Source organism: Salmo salar, chromosome 13, assembly GCF_965601325.2.
Source record: "Salmo salar chromosome 13, fSalSal1, whole genome shotgun sequence".
NCBI classification, from domain to species: domain Eukaryota; kingdom Metazoa; phylum Chordata; class Actinopteri; order Salmoniformes; family Salmonidae; genus Salmo; species Salmo salar.
In genome coordinates, this window is record NC_138303.1 from 99,038,887 (window position 1) to 99,052,678 (window position 13,792).

The 13,792-nt window shown below is 44.7% G+C and overlaps 1 protein-coding gene across 5 annotated transcripts in view; it reads right to left on the reverse strand.

Moving 5' to 3' along the window:
- LOC106568322 (protein transport protein Sec31A) overlaps positions 1-13,792 on the reverse strand; it is a 41,387-nt gene that overhangs the window by 18,723 nt on the left and 8,872 nt on the right. For 3 of the 5 annotated variants that reach the window (XM_082960507.1, XM_082960504.1, XM_082960505.1), the window contains exons 9-21: positions 13,586-13,747; positions 13,217-13,363; positions 12,772-13,002; positions 12,578-12,652; positions 12,403-12,444; positions 10,688-11,152; positions 10,136-10,232; positions 9,868-10,046; positions 8,914-9,040; positions 7,623-7,768; positions 4,292-4,465; positions 3,946-4,194; positions 3,583-3,681 (exon numbers count right to left, since the gene is read on the reverse strand). In XM_082960507.1, the coding sequence (XP_082816633.1) occupies positions 3,583-3,681; positions 3,946-4,194; positions 4,292-4,465; positions 7,623-7,768; positions 8,914-9,040; positions 9,868-10,046; positions 10,136-10,232; positions 10,688-11,152; positions 12,403-12,444; positions 12,578-12,652; positions 12,772-13,002; positions 13,217-13,363; positions 13,586-13,747 (2,193 nt within the window). The remainder of the gene's footprint in view (positions 1-3,582; positions 3,682-3,945; positions 4,195-4,291; positions 4,466-7,622; positions 7,769-8,913; positions 9,041-9,867; positions 10,047-10,135; positions 10,233-10,687; positions 11,153-12,402; positions 12,445-12,577; positions 12,653-12,771; positions 13,003-13,216; positions 13,364-13,585; positions 13,748-13,792) is intronic. The other 2 variants (XM_082960506.1, XM_082960508.1) reach the window with 2 other exon arrangements.

The following is a 13,792-nucleotide window of genomic DNA, read 5'->3' on the forward strand; positions in this document are numbered from 1 at the left end:
GCTAACAGCTGTATACAGGCACTCCACATTGCATCATGCTTAAGAACAGCCCTTAGCCGTGGTATATTGGCTATACAACACACCCTCTTGTGCCTTATTACTTCATCATTACTTCATCATAGCAGTCAAACGAGTTAAAGCGACATCAGCATCACAGCTCGCAAGAATAATTATTTTGTTAATAAATAAATTTAGCTTGTAACATTGTTACAAGTTACGTCGATAACATTATGGGAAAAGGGTTTATTGTCTAAATGTGGGAACTCCTCTCTTGCTGCAAAACAAACATTGGGCTAGTTCAGGCCTTCAGGGAAGGTTTAGAAAGGTCATTGGTTAAGGAATTTTTACTAGACCTAGCAACCCTGCTGGAGTGAGCTTCTCTTCTCCCGCTTCGACCAGGCAGCGTGCCTCGCAAAAGTTTGCTCTCCTCGTTATGAAATGATCAACTTTATATATATCTAAAATTGACCATACACACTGATTGATTCAAGCTAAAATACTGAAATAAAATGTCATGTAAGCCTCGATCAGCATGTAGCCTGCCTACAGCCAGATAAGAGTGGTCTCCGGTGGAAGTTTAAAATACTATTTTCAACAACTCATTTGATAAAAAATAACCTAACAAATAACATTGGTTGTCACAACTAATAAAGCCTAATATTGTGCACGCCATTTTACAAATATTTGAATGCTGAAGGTGACATGCAGATGTGCCAGATCAGGAATGTGTGCAGTTTGACTAGGCTACTGATATTGCCTGGGGTTGCTCAACATGCAAAATGACTTGTAGATCAATGACTGTCAACATAATTACATGCTTAGTTCCACACTGAAGGAGAGGACGCAGTTGTCACAAAATATGAGGTATTTTTTCGTAACGGTTGAATCGGTTTTCTGAAGGACTTATGCTTCATTTGGATCGGTTGCATTGGCATCTGAACCGGTATATCGGTGAATCCTTACGTAACCCCAACTTCAGACGTTCCCTCTCCTCTGTCTTAAAGGGCAATTCCACCACTTTTCAACCTCATATTCATTACCTCCAGCACAATACCAGAGTATACATGTGTGAAAACTGCACGTTTCTACATTTTGTAGTAAAAAAAATATAAAGTTCAAAAGTTATACCCAATTACAACAAAAGTTCAAATATATATTTTCAAAACACAGATTCGCGGTGACATGTCGAGCAAGACAATACCGTTTTTTACTTCACATTTTTAAAGAATTTAAAAAATATATTTTCAACCACAGATCATAGAAACATGCTGATATGTCACATATGTAGACACAGGTATGGTGCTGGAGATGATGAATATGAAGTTGAAAGTGGTGGACTTGACCTTTAAAGGGATGCTTTGGGATTTTGGCAATGAGGCCTTTGCGCTATAAATGGAGCCCTAATTTAACTTGTTTCACAATATAAGTACCTGGGTGTCTGGATTGATGACACGTTGTCCTTCGTAACGCATATAAAAAAATCTGACTAAGAAGCTAAGATCCAAGATAGTTTTTTTTTTAAATATCGAAATAAACCATGCCTTAGTATTAAAAATAGGAGAAAGATTGTTCAAACAACACTTCTCCCTGTATTGGATTTTGGTGATAGTGTTTACATGCATGCGGCAACCTCTGTTTTAAAACCCTTGGGCGCAGTCTACCATTCAGCAATACGTTTTATCACAGGGGACAATTTTAGGACTCATCTTACAGAAACTCCCTCTATATGTAACATCATTAACTAACATAATCAGAAGTTACCAAACCTGTTCACAGGAATGGATAACACTAGTGATCCCTCCAGTCTGCACAGATTTGGGAAAATCTGTGTTTTGCTTTTATGCCCCTAATTTGTGGAACAATCTGCAGAGTTCACTGCAGTTAGATTTACTGGGGTCACTCAGGCAGTTTAAATTATTGATTGAGGACCTGTATGTAGTTGAATGTGATTGCTTTTATTAAATGTAATTTGTATGTAAATGTAGTTTTATATACACGTGTATGTTGTTTTAATATTCCGTTTTTATTGTAATGTGTACAGGCCTCTCTTGTAAAAGAGAGTTGAATCTAAATGTCACTCCCTGTTTAAATAAAAATAAAATTCCCAGAGTCAGATGAACTCATGGATACCATTTGTATGTCTCTCCATGCAGTTTGAAGGAAGTTGCTAGCTGGCAGATACCATAGACTTTGTCATTGCGCTAACGCTAGTTAGCATTGGCTCGCGAAACAACCTCTAACACACATACAGTGGGGAGAACAAGTATTTGATACACTGACGATTTTGCAGGTTTTCCTACTTACAAAGCATGTAGAGGTCTGTAATTTTTATCATAGGTACACTTCAACTGTGAGAGACGGAATCTAAAACAAAAATCCAGAAAATAGGAGACAGGAGGAATGGGCCAAAATTCACTAAACGTATTGTGGGAAGCTTGTGGAAGGCTACCCGAAGCGTTTGACCCAAGTTAAACAATTTAAAGGCAATGCTACCAAATACTAATTGAGTGTATGTAAACTTCTGACCCACTGGGAATGTGATGAAAGAAATAAAAGCTGAAATAAATCATTCTCTATTATTATTCTGACATTTCACATTCTTAAAATGAAGTGGTGATCTTAACTGACCTAAAATAGGGACTTTTTTCTAGGATTAAATGTCAGGAATTGTGAAAAACTGAGTTTAAATGTATTTTGCTAAGGTGTATATAAACTTTTGACTTCAACTGTATCAGGTGCACCACACAGACATGACAAACCATACATGCATCCAGGGTGGGTTGGGGTATCAACAGGGTGACATGCATACTACTGCAGCTACAATAAGTGAACAGCCAGGGGGCTGTGACTGTGGAGGTAAGGGGTCTGGTAGAGAGAGAGACTAGGGGGTGGCCTTAAGGTTGGGGTGTAGAGCAGGGGACATGCAGACTAATGCAGCAGCTAAGGGAGGAACGCTAGCAATTAAGTGGAGCTCAGTGGGCATTAGCTGGCAGGTCCACGGTGAGGGTAGGGGGTCAGGGGTGAGAGGTCAGGGGTACATGGCTGTGACCCTGTGCATGGTATCTGTGCTAAGTCTAGTTGTACCACAATAGCAAGAGGAGCGCTTGCAACAGAAGAGAGTAGTAACTTATTGATCCCATACTGGAACCAGTCTAGAAAACCCCCCTCAGTAATAATACCACTGGAAATCAATTTATTGGTTTCATATCAGTATTAATCCCAGTTGAATCAATGTAATCAATCAATTCATTTTCATCCAGTATGGGACTAGTCAACCAGAGAAAAGATCAAAGCTATCAAAGAGACATATAAACATCCAGGAAAAAGAGTTAGAGCGGAAAGCCACTGTCACTAATAACTATGGCAGCTAGCTACGTACCTTCAAAAAAAGGCAAAGCAGGGCAAATATTTGAACAACAACATTTGTGCGTTTACTTCGCTGTTAGAATTAGAGTTTAGAGTTCACCAAGATTGTGGCATACTGAACACAAGCCAAAAAAGTTGAAGCAAAGTTGCTAGTGTGGTACAGATGTGTATGTGTGTGTGGTCACAGCCATAGTGAGAGCTAGTGTGTGTGTGTACCTTGGGCTCTGTGGTGGCAGGGCCTAGAGAAGGAGGGACACTGGGGAGAGCTGTGGGAGTTTGGTTACTCCAGGAGGTCACTGTAGAGGCAGACCTCACCTGGAGAACACACACACAGCAATGATGACCAAACAACAGAGGAGCCACAACAGAAACCACAGCCCATAAACACCAGCAGTCAGCGGCCGCCGGCGTCACAACGAAGAAACAAGACCCAGAAGTTGGGATAACAGGGGATCCAGGCAGGTAGTCACAAGCCAGGTAGTCACAAGCCAGGTCACCCAGACAAGTGCTGACAATGTTAGTACTGAGAGGATCATCAACCACTTAGAGACTAGTGATGTTGCTCTCACTGTCACTTACCGGCTGGTAATACTGATGTGGTGCGAGGGCAGCGACGGGTACACGGGCTGGTGCTGGAGCGGGCAGCTGGGGCACCACAGGAGGCTGGGCAGGGGTGAAGAGCTGCCTGGACTGGGCATCGGTGGGCTGGGGGGCAAAGAAGGGGGTTGGGGGTTGGGGCTGGACCTGGGCTACTGGAGCCAGGGCTGTAGCTAGAGCCTGTTGGCCCAGAGCTCTGCTGAGACGGTCACGCAGCTGCTGCACTGCAACCTGGAAGTAGAGAAAATATTGTAGAATTAGAATCAGTAGAATGGACATTACATTCTGAGGCAGATTGTGGGGCAAATGGATTATGTGTATCATTGACCTGCTCTGTGTTCTGTGGCAGGTATGCGATGGCGGTGGTGAGGCTGCCCTGGGAGGCCAGCAGGCTGGCATACTGACTCATCTTCTCTCCCAGTAGAAACCCCACAGCAGAGGGACCAGGGTCCTGGGTCTGCTCTACCGCCTTGCGGAGCATCACCACCTTCTCTACCAAGTCCTGCACAAATGCACATAGTATATAGTGTTACATGTACACACACACACACACCACGTCTTGAGACACACACACACGTGGGTCAGCTGTTTGTTCACCCGTACCCGCCCGCAACTGCTAATAACCCATTTGCAACCGTCTGACTATATGTGATAAAGTGAAAATCTGCACCCGACCCCAACCAGCAAACCAGTTTTAGATATGTTTCTACTTGTAACTTCCAACATTTTGGTAGACTGTTAGTCAACTTGTCTATAATTAGATACATGTAGCTTCTCTTCTGTCATTATACACCGAGTGCACAAAACATTAGGAACACCTGCTCTTTCCATGACAGACTGACCAGGTTAATCCAAGTGAAAGCTATGATCCCTTATTGATGTCACATGTTAAATCCACTTCAATCAGTGTAGATGAAGGGGAGGAGACAGGTTAAAGAAGGATTTTTAAACCTTGACATGGATTGTGTATGTGTGCCATTCAGAGGGTGAATGGGCAAGAGAACGGGGTATGGTGGTAGGTGCCAGGCACACCAGTTTGAGGGTGTCAAGAACGGCTACGCTGCTGGGTTTTTGACGCACAACAGTTTCCCCATGTGTAACAAGAATGGTCCACCACCCAAAGGACATCCAGCCAACTTGACAACTGAGGGAAGCATTGGAGTCAACATGGGCCAGCATCCCTGTGGAATGCTTGACACCTTGAAGTCCATGCCCTGACAAATTGAGGCTGTTCTGAGGACAAAAAGGGGGTGCATCTCAATATTAGGAAGGTGTTCCTAATGTTTTGTACACTCAGTGCATGTTGGCCTAGAAGACAAACTCTTGCTCACCAGAATAATGTCATAAATTGATAAAATACATTTTTAAAATGTAGTTGACGTCAGTAAAGTTCTCTCATCTCTGCTTTCATGGAGCAAAGACGTTTAGGGACCGGGGAGAAAATGCAATAAAAAAGATTTTCTGTGTAAACTGTCCAAATTACATCAGTTTGAACATTTGTAAGGAAAAATACATTTCAGTTCGGCTTAGATGCAAAGCCTATTTTATGTGGTTGATATACTATCAGCTTTTATGACACTGATAAAAAATAGCAGACAGTATCCAACTGCGCATTAGCATTCTAAATATATCTAAATCATTAGCATTCTCTGAAGATCCTGAAAGAAAGTAATCAGTCAGAATCCAAATTTCAGTTTCCATTTATCCCATCTGAACAGTAGGCTACAGTTCCCTTGACGTGCCATAGGCCTATTTGAAGTCCCCTCACAATGATCACATAACATAGCCAGCGGTACTATCATCCTCTTTTACCACTTCACCTAATCTTTCCCAAACATCACTTTTCTGTTCCTCCCTTCCGCAGCTTTTCTCTTATTGTATTAAACTCTGAGATTGTCAGTTCAGTTAGGCCCCAAAGATAAGGCTTACGCACTAATGCCAGATAACCTAAACTAATGAAAGAAAAACCTCATTGTAGCGTACAGTGCATTCGGAAAGTATTCAGACCCCTTGACTTCTTCCACATTGGAATAAGGCTGTAACGTAACAAATGGATTAAATCTGTTTTTCCCCCTCATCAATCTAAACACAATACCCCACAATGACAAAGCAAAAACAGTTTTTTTTTTAATTCTTGCAAATTTATAAAAACAAATATTTACATAAGTATTCAGGCCCTTTACTCAGTACTTAGTTGAAGCATCTTTGGAAGCAATTACAGCCTTGAGTCTTCTTGAGTATGAAGCTACAAGCTTGGCACACCTGTATGTGGGGAGTTTCTCCCATTCTTCTATGCAGATCCTCACAAGCTCTGTCAGGTTGGATGGGAAGCATCACTACACAGCTATTTTCAGGTGTTTCCAGAGATGTTCGATCGGGTTCAAGTCCGGGCTCTGGCTGGGCCACTCAAGGGCGTTCAGAGACTTGTCCCGAAGCCACTCCTGCGTTGTCTTGGCTGTGTGTTTAGGGTCGTTGTCCATATGGAAGATGAACCTTCGCCCCAGTCAAAGGTCCTGAGCTCTATGAAGCAGGTTTTCATCAAGGATCTCTCTGAACTTTGCTCTGTTCATCTTTCCCTCGATCCTGTCCCTGCCACTGAAAAACATCCCCGCAGCATGATGCTGCCTCCACCATGCTTCCCCGTAGGGATGGTGCCAGGTTTCCTCCAGACATGACATGACACTTGGCATTCAGGCCAAAGAGTTCATTCTTGGTTTCATCATACCAGAGAATCTTGTTTCTCATGGACAGAGTCATTTAGGTGCCTTTTGGCAACTCCAAGCAGGCTGTCATGTACCTTTTTACTGAGGAGTGGCTTCCGTCTGGCCACATAAAGACCTGATTGGTGGAGTGCTGCAGAGATGGTTGTCCTTCTGGAAGGTTCTCCCATCTCCACAGAGGAACTCTGTGACTCTGTCAGAGTGACCATCGGGTTCTTGGTCACCTCCCTGACCAAGGCCCTTCTCCCCTGATTGCTCAGTTTGGCCTGGCGGCAGCTCTAGGAAAAGTCTTGGTGGTTCCAAACTTCATCCATTTAAAAATGATGGAGGACACTGTGTTCTTGGGGACCTTCAATACTGCAGAAATGTTTTGGTACCCTTCCCCAGATCTGTGCCTCGACACAATCCTGTCTCAGAGCTTTATGGACAATTCCTTCGACCTCATGGCTTGGTTTTTGCTCTGACATGCACTGTCAATTGTGGGACATTATATAGACAGGTGCCTGTGTCCAATCAAATGAATTTACCACAGGTGGACGCCAATCAAGTTGTAGCAACATCTCAAGGATGACCAATGGAAACAGGATGCACCTGAGTCTCATAGCAAAGGGTCTGAATACTTATGTAAATGTCTAAAAACCTGTTTTTGCTTTGTCATTATGGGGTACTGTGTGTAAATTGATAAGGATTTTTTTTTAATCCATTTTAGAATAAGGCTGTAACGTAACAAAATTTGGAAAAACGGAAGGGGGCTGAATACTTTCCGAATGCACTATAAATTGCACAAGAATTATATATCTATAGATTTTTTTAAGTTACTGTTTTCTCTTTATTCAACCCATCTGACCTAATAATGAATGACCCTTAAACAGCCTGCCCCGATATAACCCGCGGTGACTGTGGGTTATGAGTCAATCCGGGCATCACTAACACACACACCTGCAGAGACAGAGGGCAGTGTCTGTCCTGTGCTCTGGTCCAGCAGGACACCAGTTTCTCCATGTTGCCAGCACAGATGTAACACAGACAGGCCTGAGCCTGCATCGTGTTGTCCTCCACAGCCTCCAGTCTGCAGCCCAGCAGGTCTACACAGACAGCAGCACAGTTATGTACACATTACCATCACAAACAGACCAACAGGTCAACACAGACAGCAGCACAGTTATGTACACTGTGAGAGAAATTACAAGATTATGTTATAATACTGTTATTGCATCAAATGGTTGTTTTATGCAACAGAATAGAAGGTTATATCTCTATTGTGTCTGTGTGAACTGAAAGTGGGCCTCTGGGGGGCTTAATGCTGACAGAAGATTTACGACTCTTTGGGTGATAAACCTAACAAGACCACAATCCATAGCATGAGTTGATGTTTCTGTTCTATAAGGTACCAGGGAGAGATGGCTCAGGGACAGACCCTGGTTTCTACACAATGAGAACAGTCTTTACAGCAGATACTGTCTGATGTGAATTATTAGTATTTTTCATACAAATCTTAACCTTGTGACCTATTCCATACATCCGTTGTTTGTCATGTAGCCTGAAGTGGGTGCATCTTGGCTATAAAATACCTTTGTACCTTTGTCTCGGGGCTCTCAACGAATCACCTAAGAGTGATTCATCGACCAGCCATCATTATCGAAGAGTACTCAATCGATTCACTTTATATGTGTGCATTGTATTGACCTGCTCCCTTACTAATAAGTGAAGTGAATCAAGATTTAGTTTAAGTATGACTGACTTGTGTGATAAGTTTGTCTCCTCATTTGATAGTAAAGAAATTAACCACCACAACACATTACCATCACACACAGACCAACAGGTCCACACAGACCAACAGGTCCACACAGACCAACAGGTCCACACAGACCAACAGGTCCACACAGACCAACAGGTCCACACAGACCAACAGGTCCACACAGACCAACAGGTCCACACAGACCAACAGGTCCACACAGACCAACAGTTTGGAAACAGAAAGAGAACATTTCAGTAACCGAAAGGTTGCTGATTTGAATCTCCAAGCAGACTAGGTTAAAAACCTGTCGATGTGTCCTTGAGCAAGGAACTTAACCCTAATTGCTCCTGTAAGTCACTCTGAATAAGAACATCAGCTAAATGACTCAAATGTAAAAAATTATGAAAGGGCTAGAGAGAAAGAGAGACCCAGTGAGGGAAAGAGAGAAAGAAGGAAACCAGTGAGGGAGAGTGTGAAAGTGTCAGTTCCTACCACACAGAGAGGAGAACTCATCAGGCTGGGCGTAGGTCATGACTGCAGCCAGAGCCTCCTTCCAGTTCTGCAGCTCACAGGTCTGCAGCACGTCACGCCAGTCCCTCATCACCACTGCACTGATCAGCTGCAAATCAATAACCAATTACGAATATGACAATACACCTCCCTCTGCCAGTTCCTCAACACCAACACTGATCAGCTGAAGAAGGATATGTTGTCAATAATCAATGAGTAGAACAGTAGCCAATACCACGGATCAGCAACTACCTGATCATATGACCGTGGTACTGACTGACCTCATCATGAGAGGTACTCTTGTGATGGGAGAGGCTATACGGACACGCCCAAAATTAATGACGTATGTCACAAGTTAAGTGGAGACGAACGGATTCGGTTCAGTCAGTCGTCCTGATGAGCCCTCCCAAGACAGATCGTTTAGGTTTGCGGCTAGAAACTTCAGAGAGAATTTAAAACTGGTCTGCCGAAGTTGGGGGTGTTCAGAATCATTCTGTTTATACTGAACTACAAAAGCAATAAATGTGCTTTAGCTGTCTGTCACCCTGGCCTGACATTAGCTACACCATCTAGCTACTTCCCTCTAAGTTACTGCAAGACAGAGTCCTCGGCAAGCGGGACCCGGGAGTGAAGGATACTACACGGTGTTGTTGTGTTGCCGGCTTGCAGCACAAACTCTCCCCATTGAGCAGTAGACTAACACGGTGTCATCCAGATGCTTACTACCAATATTACAAGTTATTTCTCCTGTAGGTTGCTATCCTATTCAAAATATAATTGCGTATGGAACAAAATGACCCACGTTAGCTACCACCAGCGACATGGGATACAGTTTCCCTGTGAAGCAACTGCTGCCCCGTGGGAAGCACCTCGCTACAACACCGTTGCATTGGTCATTCACACCAGCATGTCACGTTATGTTACTGTGTTAGGTACCTTGGTGATCTTGCTGGGAGTCTTGGTGAAGTACTTCCTCTGTGTTTTCTCCAGAAGCTCCGCCCCTCCCGCGATGGCTAAGATGATGCTGTCGGCCATGCGGTTGTCATGGAGACAGAGTTCCACGGCGCCCTGGAAGTCCCCGGTCAGCAGGGCCTGGGTGATCAGGCCGTCCATGCCTGACCGGACAAACCAACAACACACAACAAAAGCACATCGTCAACTTAAACTGGGAACAATCAAAACAGAGATTCAGATGGATCTTTACCTTGACTGACACCGAGGTTAACACCCTCTTGGACTGGAGCTGGTTCTGGTTCTTCCTCAGGGAGGCTGGCCTCTGCTTCCACTGGTGCTGCCTCCTCCTGACAGACCAGAGAGGGAGTTTATTCATGTTTTTTTGACCGAGAGCAGTACCTTCACTGGAGTAGGAGTACAATTCCAAGTGCTGTGCAAATCATGCCAAATGGGAGACTTACAGCGCAACAACTCGAAAACAAGTTATTCCATACCACTATATACATGTAACCTCATGGAGAGCTTTACATATATCCATTAGACTGCAAAGTATAACCAAACAAACAGCTATGAGTCTACCCCAGAGAGAAAGTAAAGTGGAAGGAAAACGGGGCTAATAATTGGGTCAATTATAGTGATAGATGAGAGACGATGTGAAAGCAATGTTTCAACATAACTAGCAATATAATGACGTAGCAGTACCAATATCATAGGTTTACAGTTTAGCGATGTAACAGTATGATGTGCCATGGTTTTTCTCTGGGATGGACTGACAGGAAGAGGGGTTGAGAGGAGAGGGTACCTCCTTCGGAGTAATCTCTTCTACTACTGGCATCTCTTCCTGGGTCTTGGGCTCAGCTTCAGCCTCAAGGGCCAAATCCCTTGTCAGGTCCACTTCTGCTTCCAGAGACTCTGTCAGGTACACTTCTGCTTCCACTGGTTCCAGAGACTCTGTCAGGTCCACTTCTACTTCCACTGGTTCCAGAGACTTGGTCACGTCCAGTTCCGCTATTTGCTGGAGGTTTGCAGCAGTGATGAGGTCAAACGGATCTTCCGGTTCTGGAGCAGGTTTGAGTTCCAGTTCTGCTGCTGGCTGGAGATTTGTAGCAGCGATGAGGTCAAATGCGTCTTCAGGTGGGAGGTCGGCAGAGCGGAGTCGTCCAGGGTCGGCTAGAGGCTGCAGGGTGGGGACTGATGGCATCGGGTCAAAGCTGGGTACTGGCTGCAGGTTGGTGAGGTCAGGTACAGGCTGTAGCTGGGGCTGTACCTGAGGCATTAGGCCAAAGTGGTCAAACTCAGAGGCTAGGTCCGCCTGGTCAAATTCAAATACATGCTGTACATCAAACACAGATACTTGCTGCAGGTCAGCGGTGGGGGCCAGAGCTGAGGGGGGCCAGAGCTGAGGGGGGCCAGAGCTGAGGGGGGCCAGAGCTGAGGGGGGCCAAAGTAGGGTCAGACTCTGGCAGGAGAGCAACAGGAGCAAGAAACTGGGGTTCAGCGCTGAGATCAAGAGTAAGGACAGGCTCAGATTGGAGGACAGGCATAGGAGGTGAAAGGTCACTGCAGGGTGAGGTGGCAAGCTCTGGCTTAGGTTCGGGTTTGGGCTGGAGGGCGGGTTCAAGAGGAGGTTCGGGGGTAAGGTCGATAGCAGCAGGCTCAGGCACGGTAGGAAGGACCTCAGGCTCAACCGGGGTTTCAGCACTGAGCTGGGGAGCGGGACTGGGTTCAGGCACTGCCTCTGGCTCAGGTTCAACCTCAGGTTCATGTTCAGAGATAGGCTCATGTTCAGAGGTAGGTTCAGAGATAGGTTCAGCAGCAGGAGAGGAGAGACAGATTCAGAGTTCAGCAGAGAGAGCCATTAGATTGAGATAAATAATCATCAGAATTATGTTAGAAACCTAACAATGTTCAATGATTAAAGTTGATTGTGTCCATTGAGATATTAGTAGCGTTATCTTTGAGCCCAGGTTAAGCAATGTCAGAATCATAAAAGATGCTTTAGCTTCAATTTTAGCAGTAAAATATCATTAAGAACCAGATGAGAAAATAGCATCATCTTACAGATTAAAAATAAGCTACAATGGAAATATGAAGTTCACCAAATCATATTAAATGATGATCTATGACAAAAGTCAGGCATGCGACTCAACAATTTTCAGTTGTCCTAACTTGAACTGCCAAGCGCGTGAAAAAGACAGACATCCTTTTCCTACTTCCTTCCCATAGTTACATAAACAACTGTAGTGTGAAACCTAGAGAGTGAGGCATTTTGGACAGTTTCTGACTGCCCATACCACTTGCCTGTTTGAGCAATGACAACAAAGCTACTCAAACACATTGAGAGTCAATGAGCAGATACATTTGCATTTGATTTCCATTAGCATTGCTATCTACATTTCAGCTAATTGTTGCTCACTGTGTTGTAAAAAATAATGAATTTTACGTTTCTTACACACACACACCACACACACACACACACACACACACACACACACACTAGAGACAAAAAGGCAGTACCTCCTCGGGCTGAATAGGTTTTCCATTTAATGCTGCTGCAATCTGTAAACAAACAACCAACATCCACAGCAGAGTTAAACAAGGCTGACAGACAGCATGAGGATCAGACAGGTCAGACTGACAATAGACAGACAAGGCCTGAGGACATTCAGTGACGGTTCATTTCCAAACTCACCTTTGCTGCTAGCTCCTCCTTCTTGTATCCCAAAAGCTCCAGGTATTTTCCACGAGCGTCATTCTCGAAGTTCACCTGAGAACACAATTTAACATTGGTAAAGTAAAAGCACAGCAATACTTTGCAGTACAGCAAGAGACAACTACTGTTTTAACTCTAGACGATAAGGAAAAGTTCCCGAGTTCCCATCCTACCTTCAAGAAGGACCAGACGGTCTTGTCAAACTCGTTTTGGGCAGCATCGATCTTCTCCTGGCAGAAGTCAGTGAAGCTGCCTGCAGCCAGCGTGGCCTGCAGCTGGGCCGAGCGCTCCAGGAAGGTCGTCTCGGTGATCACCTGACTGATGTGAACCACATGGGCAGTGGGCTGCTGAGGGTGCTGGGGGCTGGGCTTAATGTTCTCCAACGACACGAGCTTACCACCAAACTGGAGGGGGAGAGAAACAGGAAGAGAATAACTTCTTAGTACAATTTCAACTTATCAATACAATTTCTATAGAGGTGAGAGAAAGAGGAACATGCACTAAAGGTCACCAAGAGGTCAGATAATAGCACAAAAAGGAAAACAATGTACATCACACATTCATGCAGACGATTTGACAAACAGCAAAGTAATGAAGGCAGAAAAGATAGTGACTCACAGCGAAGGAGGCCCCCACGGGCCTGCGGATCCACTTGGGGGGCTTTTTGAGGGGGGTGATGGTGTAGGGGGAGGCTTGGGGAAGCTGCAGGGGGGGCAGGGTCTGGCCCATTCCAAACGGATCCATGTTGCCAAACGACATGCTGATCTGGAACAGAGACAGGCCAAAGAGCAGCAAAATAACCAAGGATGTATACAGATTAGGTATTCATTCATATCAAGTGCCTCCAATAATGGGCCAAAATGGAAGAGAGTTTCCACTCTAAACACTGTTAATCTCTGAGTCAGTGCAAACCGTGTCTGTAACCCCAACCAACATGGTGTCCAGTTTCCACCCTGAACAGCGTTAATGTGTGAAACTAGTACCCACTGTGTCTGCCTGTGTCTGGCTGACAACCTGGCTGCTGCCCCCCATGATGGAGTAGACGCTGATGTGTCCGTCGAAGGCTGCTGCCGACAGCACCGCTGGGTTCCTGGGACACCACTGGATGTCAAAGCACCACTGGGTACTGGTAGGCAACTCATACAGCACCTGGAGATTAGCAACAGATTCACATCAGAAGATGACTATAGATAG